At 42.2% G+C, this 23,408-nt stretch overlaps 1 protein-coding gene across 1 annotated transcript in view; it reads right to left on the bottom strand.

Annotated features, from left to right (window-relative positions):
- Positions 1–23,408, bottom strand: part of ush1c (Usher syndrome 1C) — a 277,466-nt gene that overhangs the window by 11,058 nt on the left and 243,000 nt on the right. The window contains exon 24 of the mRNA XM_041198034.1: positions 19,917–20,016. Within this exon, the coding sequence (XP_041053968.1) occupies positions 19,917–20,016 (100 nt within the window). The remainder of the gene's footprint in view (positions 1–19,916; positions 20,017–23,408) is intronic.

The raw sequence follows: 23,408 nt of genomic DNA on the forward strand, positions 1-23,408 counted from the left end.
CCCGCACAAGAGGTCCAAACAAGGGCAGGTGATAATGGTAACACAGTTGCCAACCTGTTAGAGGATAAGGTCACACAAGTTCTACTGCACCTATTAGGTGAGACTTTCACAAAGTGGCCTATGGAAGAAGGCGGATGTGTGTGCACAATGAAAAGCTTAGTGCATTGGCCTACTAGATAGCCTGTGGTCAATTTTATGGAACATGGAGGAATACAGCACCAACTTGACACAGGGCTTTAAACAGAGCTTGGAGCTCATCTAATCCAGGATGCCAAACCCAAGTCTGATGTTTCAGCTTCTATTGCAGCACAAGCAGAAGAAAGCCAACATCTGATTGCTGCAGTAGAAGCTCAGACTGAAGTCATTGCTAGATCAGCTCAGACTACTGCCATCATGGTTGAGGATACCAGTGTTCAAAACGGTTTGTAGTGTGTCAAGCAGTCCAGAAATCTGTCCTCCAATGCATCACTAGGATTGGTGAAGCATCACCCTGGAAACGACAGTGGTTCTGTTGAGCAAGAACCTGCTGTCCTTCCTCATGATGACACCATTCATGCTCCCACCACTGTAACTCCGCCAATGTACTTACTGTTGCCTGCCAGCTAGCTAGCCCTGACTGATGCCACCAAGCCAAAATGACACAATCTGAAATGTTCCTTCTAGGGCAAGAGCTGCTCAAAGTTGCCCTGTAAGGCCACTTGCAGTCTCACTCACCAAAAATCATCAGCTTTCTGCCAGCCATTTGAGTCCACTGGGGCAGCTACAAATGATTAGTTGACACTTGTTGCAATATGGCGTGGTTTGATCTACAAATTTGGTTTGGAATATTTATGTTGTGGTAGCACTGATTTTTGCATTATGGACAAGTGGATGCTGTGATGGTCAGCACAGAGGGGAGACAAGGTGTGGGACTGTTAGTAAATGGGAAATTGGGATCCCATTTACTGATGCCATGGTTAAATATGTCAATCCTCGACAACCTGGCCATTGGTTGCCTCCTCTTTTCCTCCTGTTCGTCCTCCTCAGTTGGTTGTTATATAGCTGTTGGCAAGGGCTGTGCCCTTCTATTGGTGAGATTTTGCAATTACAGCAGGCCATCATGATTCTTGACAAGTGCTCTGCCAAGTGCTATAGAGCTCCTCCAGAAGAGTCCAGGTAGCAGAAGCATTGTTTAAGCACCCTAATAACCTCTCTATTACATTTTGTGTGGCAGCATGGCTTTCGTTATTTGCATGCTACTCGTGTATGTAGGTTGTAGAGGAGATATGTGCATTGTTGTTAAAGGATAGTCCCTGCACACCCCCACACATTCCCCCCCGCCCTCCACCCCCCCCCACCCCCCCTCCGAGCAACCACCCTCTGGGTTATCTTAGTGGTTCAACTACAAATTGTACATCCACTGTCACAGAATGAAGACATCATCACTGCTGCCAGGAAAGCTGCCAATGATCTGCATTATGCTTTTTGTAGGGTCATACACCAACTAGATTTTGAGGGAGTGTAATTCTTCTATGTATGGTACATCTGAGAGTTGATATGAGACATGCACAAAGTAACCCATGTGTATTCAAATACACCCTACATTGTAGGGGAAACTATAATCCTCTTTAAGCTCCATGCTGGCTTCACCTGCTTCTCTCTGGCAAAGGCGGCCTGGAAAGAGCATGGCACATAAAGTTTCATGGCCAGGGTCACTTTCATAACCACTGGTAACGCCAATGCTGCTCTGAGGCTGCAGTTGTGGCTACAGCCATATTTGTCTGTCTTGGGGCATTCACATTCATTTGAAATCACTCTCTTCAAATAATCATAAACTACTTAGTGGAGAATACACTTATTCCTGCTCTTCTTACTCCAGGTTATTCAGCTTGTGGTGTTGATTTTAACGTAGCAAAATCAGTGTTGATAGTGCCAGTGGATTTAATATTCCATAAACAGCAATGCTCTCTCTGCTATTATTTTTACAGGGGCCTAATGATGAGTGGCTGAAGTTCTCAGCTGTTTTAGGCAGTAGTTATCTTTTAATATACAAATTGGGGTCCTAGGACATACATAGGACCCCAATTACCATATCAGGCCAGATGTGATCAGATGGTACCCAGTATCCTCTCTAACCAATTTTACCAGGGATACAGCTGAGGAGACCCCAGACAAGGGCAAGTTATATATTATTTTGCTGCCAGCCCAAGCTTCCACTCCTCCGCAAGTGTGATCTCACCTAGAATTTAACTTGTTGCCGGCCAAGTGGCTGTGAAGCCTCATGATATTGCACCACCCTGAATCAGGTGAGCAGTGGTGTGATGCTTATTTCAGATGGGCAGTTCGCTTGTTCAACTTTAATGAGGCCTGGGCCTCAAAATGGTTCTGATCCCTTCAAAGCCAGGATGGGGAGCAGTCTTCACTGATTGGTTGTCCAAAAGTTAAGATCTACCCTCATATTTCATACATTACTCCTACGGTTAAGGCTTATCTCCCTTCAGTCTTGACAGTATCTTCAATGGGCCTAATATCTAGATAAGCTTTTAATAACGTGCCCAGACTAATGAATAGAAACTTTTATTTTTTAATTAATGGAAATTTCCCGTGCATCCACAGGATCTTTCTCACATCTTTGAGAAGTGGGGGAGCATCATTTCAGACCTTGCTTTAGGCTTTAATTGGTAAATGATCTTATTGAATAATAGATGAACAAGTGAACAAATAGCACTAATATAATACGCTACGATAACCCCTCACAAAAAAAAAAATAAATAGTTTACTGTCTTTAAATCACTACTTTATAATTAACAAAATCTCCCCGGGCCCAAAATAAGACTATCTTGGCTTTATTCAAATCAAAATCATCTGGGTTACATTAATCTGCCCATGGCAGAGAACTGAGCTGCAAGTTTGTTTTCTACGGTATTTAGTCTATTGTTATGGCACAACGGATGGTAAATGTCGAGCTGCTCAAATCCCAGAAGGAAAATTGAAACAGCTGCCACACTGTTTTATTGTATTTTATTTTGAGGTGCATACCTTGAATTCAGTAGTAACAAATCCACCGAATCTTAGAGGTTTTTTTTACAAAATTAAGTTAAATATTTATTAATAGAAGAAAATATTTTAAGCACATACATTGCTCTATAAATTTCAATTATAATAACTCCTAAATCCCCTAATTAATCTGAATTCCAGTTACACCTCCGTTAAGGCAACAGTAAGAACAAAATTGATTTTAACAGTCCCAGACAAAGCACACAATACCCTGGACAGTGATATTCAGAGTGAATTCTCTTAGTTTCAGTTCCTGTAGACAGCAGCTTGATGCATAGAGGCTGGAGGCTTTTCATTCTTATTAGATCTTAGAATTCCGTCTTCCTTACACATAACCTCATTTCCTTTATATATATTTCTCTCTTTTTAATATAAATTCCATTCTGCCAATATGTCTTTGTAACTTTACTTTTTCCATAATATAAATCTTTCATAGCACTTATATTATCAGTAGCCTTTGGGAAAAAATAAACATACTGTTTGATAGCTTCATATGACTAGGTGTAACATCTCATCATCTCTTTGAAATTCAAACTACTCTGATTTATCTAAAAATGCAAATGTCCCTCACATCTCACATTCTAAATCTTCAGCCATGTTTACATATTTAACATTTCAAACCTAGCTTCCCTTTTGCTCACTCAAAAGCTCCAGACTAGCTGTCTCTAATTTAATTAAAACACCCACACATACATCCACACAGAAAAAATAATCCAAACCTCACTATTAACCTGCACTTACAATAAATCACAATAATATCATGAAAATTATGACATTTTCATGACACTGTTTATTGGAACTGTACCTAACTTGAACAAAGAAAGTTGTTGAGAAGAAAAATTAACGATAATAGGCAGTAAGTCGCCTCAATATCCTTGGTGTGAAGAAAAATGAAATAGCCAAACACCATGTTTGTGTACACTATCCATTGACACCTTTTGGAAAGTGCATGTATGTGAAGATTAGTTGAGGATGGAACAGATCTCGTTCGAATGTGCCACCCATGCAAGCAGTTGTGAGCATTCACTTTTTAGTCTGGAGCCATAGTTTATGGTCTTCAGATGAGGAAAGGCAAGAAAATTTGTAAAGCTAACAAATACATTTTCTCTGCACCATTTCACCTTTCTTATAAAGGATACAAAAAAACTACAGAGTAACTCACCAAATTCAGCAGGTAAGGCAAATGACCTTTATTTCAAAGGGAATGGAGTATAAAAATGGAAAAGTCTTGCTAAAGCTATACAAGGCACTAGTTAGACCACACCTAGAATACTGTGAACAGTTTTGGTCCCCTTATCTAAGGAAAAATATACTGGCATCGGAGAAAGTCCAGAGAAGGTTCACTAGGTTGATCCCGGGGATGGAGGAATTTTCTTATGAGGAAAGGTTGAGTAGGTTGGGCCTGTACTTGTTGGAGTTAAGAAGAATGAGAGTCGACCTTATTGAAACAGATAAGATTCTTAGGGGACTTGACAGGGTAGATGCTGAGAGGTTGTTTCCCCTTGTGGGAGAGTCTAGGACCAGAGGGCATAATCTCAGAGTAAGGGGTTATCCATTTAAAACAGAGATGAGGAGGAATTTCTTCTCTCAGAGGGTAATGAATCTTTACTGCAGAGGATTGTAGACGTTGGGTTGTTAAGTACATTCAAGGCTGAGATGGACAGATTTTTAATCAGTAAGGGAATCAAGGGTTATGGAGAAAAGGCAGGAAAGTGGAGTTGAGGATTATCAGATCAGCCATGATCTCCTTGAATGGCGGAGCAGACTTGATGAACCTAATGACCTACTTCTGCTCCTACATCCTTTGGTCTTTTTGCCCCAAAATTATTCAAGCAATAATTCCCAACATATATTCCTATACGTTCTCCCATGAATTACTAATAGGGTAGTTCATAACTACAATCCTGCACATGACAAGTTGGCACTTTGAACCCTTCTTGACAGGTAGCATGGGAGAGGAAAATCAAAGGGAAAGGAGGAATTCCATAGGTTACTCCTAACCAACATTTGAAGTAAAACCATTGAATTAATGCTAACAGACAAAAAAAACACCTGAGGTACGAGGAGAAAAAGATATACATAGAAAGTCATCTTCTCATTTTATGCATCGAAGGAGGCCATTTGGCCCATTATGCATGTGTCAGTTCTTTGCTAGAGCAATTCAAAATTAATCTTAATGCCCTACTATAGATCTGTATAGTTTTCTACTTTACCCACTTTCCTTTAATAGAGTTAATTGAAAGCTTCAAGATTGAGATAGATAATTTTCTATCAGGTAAGGTTATCAAGGGATATGGAGCAAAGGTGGGTAAATGGAGTTGAGGTAGAGATCAACCATGATATAACTGAATAGCTCGAAAGACTAAATAGCTTACTTCTCTTCCAATATTTCTAATGATGCAAAGGACTTTACCTCAAATACTCACTGTGCCAAACCATTCCTTGTTTCAACAACTTTGAGTAAAGGAATTTCTCTTAACTCCAATCCACTCTTGCAAATTAGGAAATCACCATTTTCCACAACTAAATGAGGACTAATGCTTAATGTTTATATAACATTGATACATGAACAATAAATCAATAAATTGTTAGTTTCATTCACAGACAGAAGGTTGTTTAGGACACCGTCCATTACTATGAAATTTTAGCAACAACTCTTGGGTCACGATCTCTAGCTCTCCATCTCCCTATTGTGTAACCGCATACATATCCAGAAATTCAAATGTTGTAGATTACAATAAAATTGTAGCAATAGTATTAATAATCTGTTAATTCTATTAAAAGTTATTTCAAGCGAAGCTGACAAATTGGAAGCCAGTAACATCCAGATCACGTATTAGATAAAAAACACGTTAGTTGCTCTGAAAATGCAAATGTTAATAGGACCCCAATCAGTATTGTTCATCAACTGGTTAGAGCTTGTGCTGCACATTCTCCTCCTGGTTGTGTTGTCCAGGTCTTCAACGGGATAACTAACAGTCCTTAAAGGGACTGCTGAAGGTTGGACACAATAAGGTGTTTGTTTTACAATTTACAAAAATAAGGAAGACTTGTCTAACTCTGCCTGCTCTGGTTTATTTCCCTCCCCACGCCCAGTGGACCAGTTTACAATTGGAACCAGTTAAAATTCCTAAGGCAAACCTAGCAAGGTGCTTCAGGACGCCTGATTAGCATCCACAGCCTGTTGGATTCATGCAGGTCAGATCTGAGGTCCTTATTTGCAATAGCGCTGCTCAGTTTGTGCCAGAAACCAGTGCTTTGTGATTTTTTCCCACATTGTCTCTAAATAAAAATGTCTATGCCATGATGTTTATTAGGATGAAGATTGGGAGATTGCACAATACATGGTCAATGATGGTCCTAAACCAACAGACATTTTTGAAGCCAATATCCTCCATTGCGTGGTAAACTGCTAACAATAACTTTACCATAAATAAAAATCTTTAATTTCAGCACGATGATTAGTCTCGTTTCCCAATAAAGCACCCTCACTGACTATAATCAACATCTGTTACTCCCATGGTGACCACAATCCACACAAAACATTTCATTGACCTTCATGCAGCCTTTCTGTTACTTGCCATAGCATTGCCTCTTTCCTGTTTGGACTATTGCCAAGCCTCAATGAATGTCCTCAACCTTTCTTCTGCATAACATGATCACTGATAGAGGTTTTGCTTAATGTTGTGTAACCAAATACATATCCATAAATTCAAATTTTGTAGATTACAATAAAATTGTAGCAATTGTATTAATAATCTGTTAATGCTATTAAAAGCTATTTCAAGGGAAGCTGAAACTTAACACTTTATTTTAACTAGTTTTAGTAAAAACTACATTGAATTAATAGTCAATTTTATGGAACTGTATCAAATGTTTTTAAGATTTCATGGTGTAAAATTATATAATTCAAAGGTTATTTATAAAGGTTTAGCCCTTCATATTCTGACATAAATTCTGTGAATGAGACTTCTCAAAAAGAAGCATTTCATGCTGTGAGCTCAAAGTCCTTTGGGGGGCATATGGAGTGCATCGGAATTTGCTTCACTTTTCACCTCATCAACTTATCGGCAAATGGTGACAACTGCACCATTGGACATGGTTCTGGTGAGAGCAGCATGACGTACATAAACATGAGCGCACAGAAAATATATTGTTTAAGGGAATGCAGATTTCTTGAAAACAAGTCTGTGCATTATATCTTTTTACAAAGCAATTAATTATGTATAAATATAATAGCTACTGTTACTGTTCACTAAATATGCAAATTGATACACTGTGTATTGCTCTGACACTTAATACAGGCCTGGTTACATTACTTGTAACACTATCTCTCCCAGCTGTTGTCCCGTCATCAAAAGAAATCAGAAGCTGATAATACCATGACAGATTCTGAAGACTGAAAGACTGTCTCTAAGTCAAGAGTCCAACTTGTCACCTCTACTTCCCTTTTAATGCAATATCTCACACAATAATTCCCTGTTTTTCATCATTGATTGTTTGGTGGACTCCAGCTCCACAGTCTGTAGTCAATTGTTTGTGGCTCATCCAGAAAACTAGTATACCTCATGTTATCCATGTAGAGCCCTGACAGTCTGTGTCAGCAGACTATTTGACCACAGGGGCAACATTGCTGAGCCTGATCTGATGTACAAATGCATCTGGCCTTTCAATAGAGGGCTTTGGATAATGATCAAGAGCAGAAACCTTTTCCCCTCCCTAACCCAGAGTATTAAAGCCAATTGTACTGCTCTCTGCTGTCACACCAACGACGACTGTCCACCAATGACAAAAATGGAACTAATCCTCTGAAAGCCACATCTGGAAAACAATTATAATGTTCTTTATTGAGGTTCACAATTCATCCAAAAGGTGCTGTGCAAAAGTCTTTCTCAAAACAACTTGTCATGATGATATGAATGCAGATATTCTAACAAAAAATGTCCCTGTAACTGTTCTAAATATGTAGAAAACTATCAAATAATCATGTGCTATCCGGAACTAAACTGCGAGAATTACTCAGACAAGCCATTCATTGGAATGCTCTGCTAGGTTTCAGCCTCCTATTGCTTTCCCTCTTTGTTACTTCCTGGATCTTATATCTGCCCCTATTTCCCTGTATCTCTACCTTATCAAATAAACTTTTGGTCACCGCTTTTAATTCTCTCACCCCAGCTTTGCACCCATTGTCCTGACGGAATTTTCTCAAATTAAACCCTGACGAAATCACAGGGCCATCAGTGGGCTAGGAACCTGGCAAAATCCCCAGTGGACTTTGCCAGGGCTCTTTAACTGAGTCATGGTACTACCATCACACATACAGGTTCCTTGACCAATCAGGGAGGATGGGTGGGATCACGAGCTAGATCTGCCATTGAAGGATTTCTATTTAGAGGGACCCTGGCAAGGGTTACAATGGCAGCAATACATCTTGCACTGAAAAGGAGGAAACTATTTTATGATAGAAGTCAGACATGGGAAAGCTGGTTTTCAAACTCATCCCTGGAGATACTGGTGGAATCGGTCATGTCCAGGAGAGAAGTCCTCTCCCCTTGAGACAGGATGAGATGGTCAGTCAGCCTGATAAAGCATGCCTGGTTGGAAATTGCAGAGGCTGAGAGTAGCCAAAATGTGGTGCCCAAAACCTGGTTACCCTGCAGTAAAAGTTTCAATTATCTCATTAGTACCGACAAAGTGAGTGTCATGCCGCTTTCAGATGGCAATCAGCACTCTCTCACCTCCCTAGCATTCTCCTGCCCAGCACTGCTGTGACTGACAAACCTTACAGTCACACACATCCCTTTTTTCCCAGATGCTGCCTCATCTCATCTCAACATATACCTCTCACATTCATCCTATTACCCTCTTGCACCGATGCCTCATAGTTACCCTATTCAAATATTCTCATTCCATTCTTAACACTCATTCTACTTCTTACACTCATAAGTCTGCCTTTTCTCATTGCAGAAGAGAACCCAAAACTCCAAGAGAGAGACTGAAAACCAGGTTGGACTGATGCTCATTGTCACTCTAACAACAATGGAGATCGGCAGGGTGGCGCAATTATTGAGCATCAGCGATGGAGAGATGGGGGTGGTCCAGAGACCTGGTGACAGCATTAGATAATACACTGCCACTTGGAACTTAACTGTCAGTCATGTTGAATTCATGTCCCCTATAACAGAATTGTTATGATCTGCACTTTGCTGAGTTTGTACCCTTTCTCAACGTCAGCTCTGACACATGTCTTTTGATGTCCCACAATTCATTCATGGGTGATGGAGAAGCTGCTGAGGGACTAGGTTGAGGAGATCTAGAGGGGGGTGAAGATTCTTAGGTTGTAAAATGATAAGGTGCTCATCACATTTGAGTAGGAGCAGGTGTGGGAGACAGGGACAGTAGTGGAGAGTTCTCATTGGAGGGTGTAGCACACTCCAAGCTCTACTCAGCTGGACACAGATGCTGAGCATTGAGGGTTATCCTTCAGGTGGGAAATTATGTTGCAGCAGTGAGAAATATTTCCTGCAGGCTGTGCACCCTCAGAGTTAGACTGGAGGAGTCCATCCCAAACATGAGTACCACAATGTCTTATGCACTTATGCTGGTGTCCACCTCCATGGAAATAGTGGCCACACGGAGCATCATTTACAGAATGGCACCAAGAACATGGAAGCTCAGACCAATGACCTACCCACTCTCTGCCACTTTACAGTGGATGGAAGAAAGCTTCGCCATAGGTGCTCAATCCCTCACTGGCATAGTATATGTACAGAAATGAAGCTGGGTCACGAGGGAAGATGGAGAATGGACATATAGAAGTAGGGACTCTTCCCAAGGAACAATCACTTCTCATCCCTTGCTTCCCCACCGCCAAGAGCCCCACATGTTATTTCCAGCCCCAACGAATGGCAAGTGCCGCTTGATAGCGCTATTGATGACCCCTTCCATTACTTTACTGACAATTGAGAGTAGACTGATGGGGCAGTAATTGGTCGGGTTGGATTTTCCCTGCTTTTTGTGTACAAGACGTACCTGGACAATTTTCCACATTGCCGGGTAAACGCCAGTGTTGCAGCTATACTGGAACAGCTTGGCTAGGGGCGTGGCAAATACTGGAGCGCAAGTCTTCAGTACTATTGCTGGAATATTGTCAGGGCCCATAGCCTTTGCAGTATCCAGTGCCTTTGGTATTTCCTGATATCATGTGGAGTGAATTGAATTGGCTGAAGACTGGCATCTATGATGCTGGGGACCTCCGGAGGAGGCACTTCTGGCTGAAAATTGTTGCAAATGTTTCAGGCTTATCTTTTGCAGTGATGTGCTGGGCTCCCCCGTCATTGAGGATGGGATATTTGTGGAGCCTCCTCCTCTATTGAGTTGTTTAATTGTCCACCACCATTCATGACTGGATTTGGAAGGACTGTAGAGCTTAGATCTGATCCTTTGGTTGTGGAATCGCTTAGCCCTGTCAATCATGTACTGCTTATGCTGCTTGGCATGCAAGAAGCCTGTGTTACAGGTATGCTTGGTGCTGCTCCTGAAATTCCCTCCTGCACTCTTCATTAACCAAGGTTAATCCCCTATCTTGGTGGTAGTGGTAGAGTGGAGGACATGCCAGCCCCTGAGTTTACAGTTTGTGGTTGAATACAATTCTGCTGCTGCTGATGGCCCACAGTGCCTCATGAATGCCCCATCTTGAGTTGCTAGATCCATTTGAAATCTATCCCATTTAGCACGGTGGTAGAGCCCCACATGCTGTTTCTAGCCACTTCTCAGGTGCAGGTGGGAAGTCTTTGGCAAGGCTCTCATGGGTTCAAAACCCCAGAGGGCATCGACTGCAGGCATCTCATTTGTCAAAGCAAAGGAATGAGCAACCTTCCTTTAGCTCTGCTGAAGACACAACAGTGTCACTAAACTGAAGTGAAGAAAGTGGAAGAGAAAGATTTTTGACTTCTTATTTGCGCGGGGTGGGGGGGGGGTGTCACTTAGTCGTCTCTAAGTATGTAAATATTGTTTCATTTGTGAAAAATTAAACAAGGAAAGTTTTTTTAATGCCTTTCCCTCTTCACTGATGCATTCCAATTTCCCAGTAGACAAAAGCCTTCATCAGAATGGCACACCCAGAGTGGAATAGTGTGGACTATGTGCTTGAGAGGAACAATTTATGACTGCGGGAATGCTTTGTGCTGGGGCGTGATAGGGCCAGAGCGTGCAGTGTTACTTATGGCTTTACGCTTGTATGTGTATTTTTATTCATTCAAGAGATGTGGGCATTGCTGGCTAGGCCAGCATTTATTGCCCATCCCTAACTGCCCTTGAGAAAGTGGTGCTGAGCTGCCTTTATGAACCACTGCAGTTCATGTGATGGAGGTGCACCCACAGTGCTGTTAGGAAGAGAGTTCCAGGATTTTGATCCAGTGACAATGAAGGAATGGTGATATATTTCCAGGTCAGGATTGTGTGCAACTTGGAGGGGGACTTCCAGGTGATGGTGTTCTCATGCATCTGCTGCCTTTGTCCTTCTAGATGGTAGCAGTCCTGGTTTGGAATGTGCTGTCCAAGGAGGCTTTGTGAATTCCTGCAGTGCATTTTGTAAATGGTACACACTGCTGCCACTGTGCATCAGTGGTGGAGGGAGTGAATGTTTGTGAATGGGGTGTTAATCAAGTAGCTGCTTTGTCCTGGATGATGTCAAGCTTCTTTAGTGTTGTAAGAGCTGCACTCACCCAGGAGAATATTCTATCACACTCCTGACTTGTGCCTTGTAGATGGTGGACAGGCTTTGGGGAGTCAGGATGTAAGTTGCTCGCCACAGAATTCCCAGCCTCTGACCTGCTCTTGCAGCCACAGTATTTATACGGCTATTATAGTTTAGTTTGTCAATGGTGACCTCCAGGGTGTTGATAATGGGGGATTCAGCAATGGTAATGCCATTGAATGTCAAGGGGTGATGGTTAAATTCTCTCTAGTTGGAGATGGTCATTGCCTGGCACTGGTGTGGAGCAAAATCACCTGCCACTTGTCAGCCCAAGCCTGGATATTGTCCAGGTCTTGCAGCATTTGGATATGGGCTGCTTCAATATCTGAGTCATCATGAGTGGTGCTGACCATTGTGCAATCATCAGTGAAATTCGCACTTTTGACCTTATGATGGAAGAAATGCCATTGATGAAGCAGCTGAAGATGGTTGGGCCAAAGACACTATCCTGAGGAACTCCTGCAGTGATGTCCTGAAGCTGAGATGATCGACCTCCAACAACTGCAACTATCTTCCTTTGTACTAAGTATGCCTCCAACCAATGCAGAATTAACCCCGATTCCCATTGACTCCAATTCTGCTAGAGCTCCTTGATGCCACATTCAGTCAAATGCTGCCTTGATGTCAAGGGCAGCCATTCTCACCCCACCTCAGGAGTTCAGCTCTTTTGCCCATGTTTGAACCAAGGCTGTAATAAGGTCAGGAGCTGAGTGATCCTGGTGGAACCCAACAGAACATCAGCGAGCAACTTATTTCTAAGCAAATGCCGCTTGATAGCACTACTGATGATCCCATTACTTTACTGACGATTGAGAGTAGACTGATGAGGCATATTGGCCGGATTGGATTTATCCTGCTTTTTGAGTACAGGACATATGTGGACAAGTTTCCACTTTGCCGGGTAGATGCCAGTGTTGTAGCTGTACTGGAACAGCTTAGCTTGAGGCGCAGCAAGTTCTGGAGTGCTATTGCTGGAATATTGTCAAGGCCCACAGCCTTTGCAGTATCCAGTGCCTTCAGTGTTTCTTGATATCACGAGGAGTGAATCAAATTGGCTGAAGACTGGCGTCTATGATGCTGGGGACCTCCAGAGGAAGCTGAGATGGATCACCCACTCGGCATTTCTGGCTGAAAATTGTTTCAAATGCTTCAGGCTTATCTTTTGCAGTGATGTGTTGGGCTCCCCCATCATTGAGGATGGGGATATTTGTTGTGTCTCCTCCTCTATGGAGTTGTTTATTTTTCTACTACCATTCACAACTGGATGTGGCAGGACTGCAGAGCTTAGATCTGATCCTTTGGTTGTGGAATCGCTTAGCCCTGTCAATCATGTGCTGTTTGGCATGCAAGGTTGACACCTCATTTTTAGGTATGCTTGGTGCTGCTCCTGGCATGGCCTCCTGCACTCTCCATTAACCAGGGGGTTGATCCCCTGGCTTGGTGGTAGTGATAGGGTGGGGGACATGCCGGCCCATGAGTTTACAGGTTGTGGTTGAGTACACTTCTGCTGCTGATGGCCCACAGCACTTCATGGATGCCCCGTCTTGAGCTGCTAGAGCTGTTTGAAATCTATCCCATTTAGCACAGTGGTAGTCCCACACAATACAGTGTAGGGTATCCTCAATGTGAAGATGGGGCTTCGTCTCCACAAGAGCTGTACAGTGGTCACTCTTACCGATGTTGTCATGGACAGATGCATCTGGGGCAGGCAGGTTGGTGAGGATGAGATCAAATTTGTTTTTCCCTCTTGTTGGTTCCCTCGCCACCTGCTGCCAATCCAGTCTAGCAGCTATGTTGTTTGGGATCTGACCAGCTCGGTCAATAGGGGTGCTACCGAGCCACTCTTGGTGATGGACATTGAAATCCCCTCCCCAGTGTATAATCTGTGCCCTTGCCACCTTCAGTGCTTCATATTTAAAAAAAATTCATTTGTGGGATGTGGGCTTCACTGGCTGGGCCAGCAGTTATTGCCCATCCCTAGTTGCACTTGAGAATGTGGTGGTGAGCCTCCTTCTTGAACCGCTGCAGTCCATGTGGTGTAGGTGCTGTTAGGAAGGGATTTCCAAGATTTTGACCCAGCGACAGTGAAGGAACGGCGACATATTTCCAAGTCAGGATGGTGAGTGACTTGGAGGGGAACTTCCAGGTGGTGTTGTTCCCATCTATCTGCTGCCCTTGTCCTTCTAGATAATAGTGGTCATGGGTTTGGAACGTGCGGTTTAAGGAGCCTTAGTGAATCCCACAGTAGATCTTGTAGATGGTATACACTGCTGCTACTGTGGTGGAGAGAGTGAATGCTTGTGGATGTGGTGCCAATCAAGCGGGCTGCTTTCTCCTGGATGGTATCAGGCTTCTTGAGTGTTGTGGGAGCTGCAGTCATCCAGGCAAGTGGGGAGTATTCCATCACACTCCTGACTTTTGTGCCTCAGAGATGATGGACAGGCTTGGGGGAATCAGGAGGTGAGGCACTCATCACAGGATTCTTAGCCTACAACCTGTGCTTGTAGCCACAATATTTATATAGCTAGTACAGTTCAGTTTCTGGTCAATGTTAGCCCCCAGGATGTTGATAGAGGGGGATTCAGTGATGGTAATGCCATTGAATATCAAGGGGCGATGGTTGGATTCTCTCTTGTTGGAGATGGTCATTGCCTAACACTTGTGTGGCACAAATGTTATTTGCCACTTGTCAGCCCAAGCCTGGATACTGTCCAGGTCTTGCTGCATTTGGATATGGACTGCTTCAGTATTTGAGGAGTTGTGAATGGTGCTGAACATTGTGCAATCATCAGCGAACATCTGTACCTCTGACCTTATGATGGAAGGAAGGTCATTGATGAAGCAGCTGAAGATGGTTGGGCCTAGGACACTACCTTGAGGAACTCCTGCAGTGATGTACTGGAGCTGAGATAACTGACCTCCTACAACCACAATCATCTTCCTTTGTGCTCGGTATGACTCCAATCAGTGGAGAGTTTTCCCCTGATTCCTGCTGACTCCAGTTTTGCTAGTGCTCCTTAATGCCACGCTTGGCCAAATGCTGCCTTGATGTCAAGGGCAGTCACTCTCATTTCACTTTGGGAGTTCAACTCTTTTGTCCATGTTTGAACCAAGGCTGTGGTGTTCAACGTGGAGGAGTACGGATTCATCATCTGAGGGGAGTGATATGTTGTAATCGACAGGAGTTTTCTTTGCCCACGTTTGACCTGATACCATGAGGCATCATGGGGTCTGCAGTCAATGTTGAGGACTCCCAGGGCAACTCCCTCCCGACTGTATAGCACTATGTCGCCACCTGTGCTGGTCTGTCCTGCCAGTGGGACAGGACGTACCCAGGGATGGTGATGGTGTTGTCTGGGACATTATCTGTAAGGTATGATTCTGTGAGTATGACTATGTCAGGCGTTTGCTTGACTAGTTTATGGGACAGCTGTCCCAATTCCCAGAAGTTACTAGGGAAGACAGGGTCGACAGGGCTGAGTTTGCCGGTGTCGTTTCCGGCACCTAAGTTGATGCTGAGTAGTCAGCTCGGTTTCAGTCCTTGTGGACTTTGTAGTGGCTTGGTACAACTTTGTGGCTTGCTAGGCCATTTCAGAGGGCATTTAAGAGTCAACCACATTGTTACATGTAGGCCAATCCAGGTAAAGACAGCAGATTTCCTTCCCTAAAGGACATTAGTGAACCAGATGGGTTTTTACGACAATTGACGATGATTTCATGGGCATCATTAGATTTTTAATTGCAGATTGTTATTGAATTCAAATTTCACCATCCACCATGGTGGGTTTCAAACCCGGGTCCTCAGAGGACTACCCTGGGTCTCTGGGACAATGCCACTGCCTCCCTGAACTGTGCCTCAATGAGGCTATTGAGGGCTTACTGGAAGCTAGATGTGCGGCTGTAGCAACCTTGGCCACATTATGCTCCTCTTCTTCCTCCTCAGGAGATGCCAAGTGGTCTGCAGCTTTCTCTTCCTGCAACTCTATATAGTGCACAGCATAGCAGACAATTGCTATTCTGGACATATGTTACACACGGATGGATGCCCACCCTTGCCAAATCTGTCAAGGCATCTGAATCTAATTTTCAGCAAGCCAATGTGGAGCATCAGGTGGCTGTGGAAATGTCAGATGCTGTTGCTGCTCCTGCTGGTGTTGTTGGTCAGAAGTCATTGTAAAGGCTGCATAAACTGCTCCCATTCTGAGCAAAGGCTGAGAGCAGCTAAGTTTTTTAAGGTGTAAGCTAAGTCAAATGACTTTCAAAAAGTTGTTACTGTTCCAGTACTGTCTCCAGACAAATGTTGAGAGTACGTGCCTTTCCCATAGGCATGGCTGCATATGGACTGATGGCCGTGAGCCTCAAGTCAAATATCTGTTTCCAGTTCCTTATTGGTGTGTGGCCTAATTGAGGACTGAAGTAACACTGTGCCAATATCGGTCAGTGACTTGCAGCTGGAAGGTTAAACTTTATGCTCTGAATAATTTAAGTTTTGAGGATCAAATAAAATTTACTTTAACTTGTGTGCACCAATTATCCATCTATGTGGGACTTTCTTCTGAATGTGGGCCTCTCTTTCTCATGAATGAGTGTTTTGGGGTTTTTTTTTGCATGTATTGGGGCAACTCTTTTGGAATTTATTGTATTTGTTTTTTCCTGTATGGGTGCTTTGATTTTAATGCATCAGTGCTCGCACTATTGCATAATCATGTAAAAAGTAAAAATGACTTGTATTTACATGGCACTTTTTTCCTCATGACAACCTGACAACTCAAAGCACTTTACAGCCAATGAAATATTTCCTTGAAGTGTAGTCATTGTTGTAATGTAGGAAACGGGGCTGCCAATAGGCATGTAGCAAACTCCCACAAAAAGCAATGCGAGAATGAACAGCTAATCAGCTTTTTTGTGATGTTGATTGAGGGATAAACATTGGCCAGGATACTGGATATAACTTCCCCACTGTTCTTCGAAACAGTGCCTTGGAGCATTTACATTCAGCCAAAGAGGCAGATGGGACCTTGGTTTAATGTCTCATTCAAAAGATGGCACCTCCAACATTGCAGCGTACCCTTGGTACTGCAATGGAATTGCAGCTTTGACTTTTGTATTCAAGCCCTGAAGTGAGACTTGTCTGGCTTAACTGTTGCCATTGGTTTTGACACATTTATCTAATTTCAAAATATTGAACTCCCGAGACAGAGGAATGTTACAGTCACTGAGGTAACTTCCAAGTTTAAGGCGTCTAGCTCACATTTTACTTACTACTTTCATAAAATCTAGCCTAATGACATATTCTCAATACAACCAAATATAGCAAGGATTCTATGCTGGCATCAGGATGAAACTCAAACCGAATTAGAAATCAGAGCTTATCTAAATTGGGATAAGGACAGGTTTCCAATAAAGTTAGTAAAACATGATACTTCACTGGTTCAAGTAGGACTTTTCTCTCAACCTTTCAAGTCCTTAAAAGAGTGAAGTTCATCTATTCATGGAATTGCACAGGGGCTGTTAAGAGCTTTTTCAACTTTGAAAATAAAATGCTCAAGTCTCAGAATAAAGTTGTTCATTTTAGATGCCGCCGATGCTGCCAGACCTGCTGAGTTTTTCCAGGTAATTCTGTTTTTGTTTTGTTCATTTTTGAGTTGGTTTCAGTTCATTACCAAGGATTTTTGAGACAGGCACTATTTCACCATTACAAAGGATTATCTCTGAAAATATAGGGCAGGATTTTCCCATCAACGAGCGGGGGCAGGGGCCCACTCGCTGACGTGTAAAATGACGCGCAGTAATGTCTGGCGGAACTCCTAACATCACTGCGCCCCATTTAAATTTTCAGGTAGGCGGGAGCGCAGCAAAACCAGCTGTGCGCCCACCGACCTGTCAATGGCCAATTGAGGTCACTGACAGAGTCATTTAACTAATTAATGGACCTGCCTGTCCAACTAATGGGGCAGGCCAGGAGCCTTGGCGGGAATTAGAAAAAGCACGAAACCTCATCCACTGGCGGGATGAGGTTTCATGTAGGTTTTTAAAAATTTTATTAAAGTTTTTAAAAAAATTATGGACATGTCCCAACTCCTGTGACAGTGTCACATGAAGGGACATGTCAGGGATTTTTTTTTTCTATTTTTAATATTTTTGACAGTACAGCCGATCTCCCTGAGGCAGCACTTAGGCTCAGGAAGATGAGTGCGCTCTTTCATGTGCATGCATCTCAGGTTTAGGGATTCCCCCTCCTCCCCCATCCACACAGGGAGCACATAGTGCTTCTGTGCAGATGTCATGCTGGATGGGTCTTAATTGGTCCACCCACGTAAAATGGCGCGCACTTCAACTTCACCCCCGATGGGGGGAAAATACTGCCCATAATTCTTGCCACAATTTGAAATAATACAATGTTTATTTTGCATTTTTGGATAACTGCCTTAGTTTGACTTTATATCTGCAAATCAGAAACAATTAAAAATCAAGCTAACTTCAAAATCTTATTCAGCTCATACCCATTGTCTGAGTATCATCCAAATATATATATTCAGGTAAATGCAGTCCCAGCATAGATTTTACTTAAAATTACCAATAAATCATAAGTGATCAGGCAGTCATAGCAAGAAGTCATCAAATGCTTGCTTTTTGATTTAAACAAGATGGAAATCCTAGATGATTGAAAAGCATTCAGAAACAATAAATCTCCAGGCTTGGTGCCGTAGGAAGACACAGGAGGAAATTCTGAGTCACTATGTCTTAAAGCTATTAATGTATATAATATTATTAGAAAATATTTTTCTTTTAAAATAGAGGTTTAGCCTGTGGGCGTGTCTTAATTGGATTAAATCCAGCTAGTCTGGGTGCTTTGATGTGTCCTAGTTTTGATACGTAAGAGAGATAGCGTGCATTTGCATTTTTTGAATTCAGCATTCAAGAAGTGGGGTGAAAACTGACACCTATCTAGCAGATACCAAGCCATATGTTTATGTTACTAATAAAATTGGTACTATGAAAGGGGTTTTATTGTTAGAAGAGGCTAGTGACACAACGAGAATTTACATTGAATGGGTAGTGGTAGGTATAAATTCAGCAGTTTTCGGGTGTGCAAAGCAGGGGCAATGTGAGATCAAAAGGCAGCTGTAAGCCTCCAACTGTCTGCACAGGAACCAAAGTGAAAAGAACCTCACTTTGAATTCGTAAGGTGAAAGTGCTTTGCCTGGTGTTTGCTTAAGTCTATGGGTTGCTGTTGCCTTAATGGAGATTTGTTTGGGAATTTGTTAAAAGTTACGATAGTAGTAATTTATAGCCATGCTTATATATATTTTAACCTATGTAAATTAATAAAATGTCTCATTTAGTTTAATGTAAAACCTCAAGAACTGGTGGTCTGATTCCTGAATTTAGAGTCACATCTCAAACATAACACTTAAAATTCTAGGTCATGACAGTTGTTTAAAGTTTCCCTCTGGGATTTTTAAATAACTCAATTGTACCAACTGCAATTGTCATAACACACTAGCAATCATTATGATGAAATTACTGAACTAGAGGTTGGGGTTGGGTGGGTGCGGGGAGTGGGGGGAGGTGGATGGATGGAACACCAGTAGTTTGGAGAATGGCCAAAATGGTGCCCATACTTTAAAATGGTGACAAATCAGAAATAGCAAAGAGCAGAGCCATCATCCTTATAGATATAAACTATGAGTATCTGTACAATAGTAATTTAGGAAACAGAGATCAATATGGACTTACCAAACTCTTTGTATTATTTGAAGAAGTAACACCCCAAATGCAACGAGGTAGGCCTTGTAAAAGTTCAGCATGGAAGGCAGTTAACTCTATGCTATGAGAATTCAGGTTAAATCTTGGGTATGGATAAGAAATTGGTTGAGTGGTAGAAAATAATAGGTGTTTGTAGAAAAATATCTTAGGTTGGGTAGAAATACTGCATGTTTTAATTATTGATTTCCAACATTGCCTTTACCAAAAGGGTTTTTTTTAATTGTAAGATTATTAGGTGGTCAATTTCTTCATGTGTACAGCCCTACTTGTGACGTACTTGGAAGTGGAAATCAAGGTTTTCTAAATATTCAGAATACATAAGAACACCAGAACACAAGAGCAATAATCTCACCGTGCTTGTCTGCAGCACCTCCATCATAAATTGCAGATACAACAATTTTCCCAAGTGGAGAGCTGATGCCCCCTTCGACTGCAAGATCCAATGGTCCCTCCTATATAACAGGATAGATAATGACATTTTGTAGTTCAATTTAAGAATTCCATTGGCTTTCATTATCACAGCAGTTTTTATATGCTACATTTACAGCACAGATCTTATGTCAGTAACAGCCTTTCCTCCAGTAGTACTATAGCATTATGAATTGATTTGGTACTGGTGACTCTGGTAGCAGCTTGGGTGCCTGCACAGAACATTTTCAGACATCGTAAAAAAAACTGGCAAACAGAAAATGGAAATCACATTTGTAACTTTTGAACAACTGCCCTTGTGCAAGTAAATAATATTAAATTTGAAATGTTGATGTTCACTGCTAACATAAGTAGCCACCAGAGTGACATCTGACAAGAGGATGGATGGCATCTCAGTAAATTAAAAGCCTAGGGACTTAACTAACTGAACTTCAGCCCAAGTCACTGGAACATTTCAAATTTGAATCATTAACATTAATATCAAATAATTATAATAGGGACATTTTCATTGGTAGAAAAAACATTTCAAAGGAGCCTTGCCACCATCATTGATTAAGTTAAAATTAGACCGATCAGCATAAAATTCAGCCCATGATGTTCATTTTAGGTCACCGTGTATACGGGTCCTGGGTATGTGACCCTAGACAACAGAAATTTATTGTCATCATAGACACCTTAGAATTATTTCACAAACATAAGAACATGAGAAATAGGAGTAGGGGTTGACCCATTGAGCTTTCTCTGCCATTCAATATCATGGCTGACTTGTCACTGTATTTTCCAACCATCTCCCTATACCTCTGGACTCCCTGAGAGATCAGAAGTCTATCTATCACAGCCTTGAATATATTTCATGATGGAGCATCCCGAACACTCTGTGGTACAGGATTCCAAAATTCCATAACTCTCTGAGTGAAGAAATTTCTCCTCATCTCAGTCTTAAATGATGGACCTCATATCCTGAGGCTGTGCCTTTGTGTTCTAGATTCCCCAGCCAGGAAAATAACCTCTCGGTATCTAGTTTGTCAGGCCCCTTCAGAATCTTGTATATTTCAATGAGATTACTTCTCATTTTCTAAAATCCAGACAGTGTAGCCCTAATTTACTAGACCTCTCATCATAAGATCCCAAGAACCAATCTAGTGAAGCTTCACTGAACTGCCTCCAATGCAGATATATCCTTCTTCACAGATCAAAACTGCGATGTGCAATGTGTAATCTCACCAATGCCCTATACAAATGTAACAAGACTGCCTTGTTCTTGTATTCCAGTCCACATGCAATAAAGGCCAACATGTCATTTTCCTTCTTAATTTCTTGGTGTACCTGCATGTTAACCTTATGCGTTCTTTGTAAGAGTACACCCAAGTCTCTCTGAACATCAACACTTAACAGTTCCACACTTGTAAAAAAAATTCTGCTTTTCTATTCTTAATACCAAACTGAATTACCTCATACTTCTCCACATTGTACTCCATTTGCCACTTTGTTGCCCATTCACTGAACCTGTCTATATCTCTTTGCTGCTTCTTTTGTAAACTCCTCACAACTAATATTCCCATCTTGTTTTGTATGATTAGCAAATTTAGATATATTATTCATAGCCTCTTAATCTAAATCATTAATCTAGATTATAATTGGTTGAGGCCTTGCGGCACTCTATTTTAGCTACAACCTGCCAACTTGAAAATACCCCATTTATCCTTACTTTCTGCTTCCTGTCCATTAACGAGTCATCAATCCATACTTATACATTATCCCCAATTCTATGAGCTTTTGTCTTGCATATTAACCTTTGTGTAGTACCTTCTCGAGTGTCCACCAAGAGTTTACTGATCCCAGCTGAAAATTTATGGTTTACTTTTTTGAGTAGTGCACAGATGTGGGACTGAATTATATGCTCCAATAGTGGGAGTGTTCCCCGCATCCAGAGATGTATTATTAGGCGTGATGACGCTGGGTGGTATTCCAGCCATTATCACTCCAGTTTTATATGTTACGGCAAGCGAGCAGGCTTAAAAGCTGAATTCCACCCATGTTATAAGAATGTAAATTAATGGTGACTTTAAGGCCATTAACGACCCAATTGACTGCCATTATATAGCGTGAACACTATAATATGCCTTTAGAGTCAGATTCACACCATGTGTAGTTCCAGATTTTTGAAGGGGCAACTTGTTGAGTCTCAGCTTAACAGTGAGTAGATCTGTTACTGCTGGGAGTGTTTATTTGAATGAGCAGACTATCCATTTTAAAATCATATGAATTAGAGGTCTTTTCTCGGCTGCCGAGTGCTCTTCTAAGTGCTATATTATGTAAGAGTGCACTCTTTAACAGTTTCAGATTATTTTATGGCATGCTGCCTACTCATTATTAGCTTACTGTGTGCCAGCCTGGATGCTGTGCTCAACCGTCAAATGCTCATTCTGCCAATCACCCACCCAAAGCTTTAATTACACAAATACATGGTGAAAGACAGCTGTGTCTTTGTTGCCTTTGAGGTCCAGCCAAACTGTCGCACCCTCTGCATTCGTGAGCATGCCCTGCAGCACACTGGCACAAGACTGCACATACTGAGGCCTTTCTCAACCTGGCCACCTACATTAGGTCATTGAGCCTTTTCTAGCATTGGGACCATTTTCTTTTGACCAGTCCAACACTGCTGACCTCCTCGGCCACCTCCTCCCAGGCTGCACAGCTTACTCCTCTTACGGCGATAGACATCAGCTGCTCATGTCAGTTGGAGGTTACATGTTAGAGGGATCTGAGGGAGTCCTCATTGAATCTAGCATCTGAATTGGCCCTTCTCCCCCACCTTTCTCCTTGCTACAATGGCGCACGCATCTCTGGAGGGAAGCATGCAATAACTAGACAACTCCTCCATGCAGATAAGTGGTTAACAAGTTCAGGTTAGAAAGAATGACACCTCTGATCAGTGCCAATATTTGGAGACAGCAGAACCCAAAATAAGATACACTCATCTTAGAAGCCTGCAAATTGCTCAATTGCAAATTATCCTGCGTAGTTTGAAGCAATCTTTCATTTGTTGGGTCTCCTGACACTGTCCCGTGCCAAGGACCCTTTAAACTACTGGCTGTGACCTCATTCCAGGGCACAGCCAATGAGCTCGGAGGCTGGACATCCCATTCTCCAACACTGATTGGGTGGGAAGAAGGCCTCAAACCCACCCTGGAAATTAACAAGCCGGAATTGATGTTTTATCGGGCGCGTTCGGAAGGCAGGCCCTTAAGTCGAAAGGCCGTTAACTTCCAGGTGCGAAACCACCCTTGGAGCTTCAGCATATTATTCAGCCCATGATGTGGGTCACAAAGCTGAATTTATAAATTCCCCTTCACCAGTGTTGCCAAGATTCAAGACATGTGCAAATTTCTGCTGATGGTGGAAATATGACTAA

The sequence above is a fragment of the Carcharodon carcharias genome, chromosome 10 (genome assembly GCF_017639515.1).
Source record: "Carcharodon carcharias isolate sCarCar2 chromosome 10, sCarCar2.pri, whole genome shotgun sequence".
NCBI classification, from domain to species: domain Eukaryota; kingdom Metazoa; phylum Chordata; class Chondrichthyes; order Lamniformes; family Lamnidae; genus Carcharodon; species Carcharodon carcharias.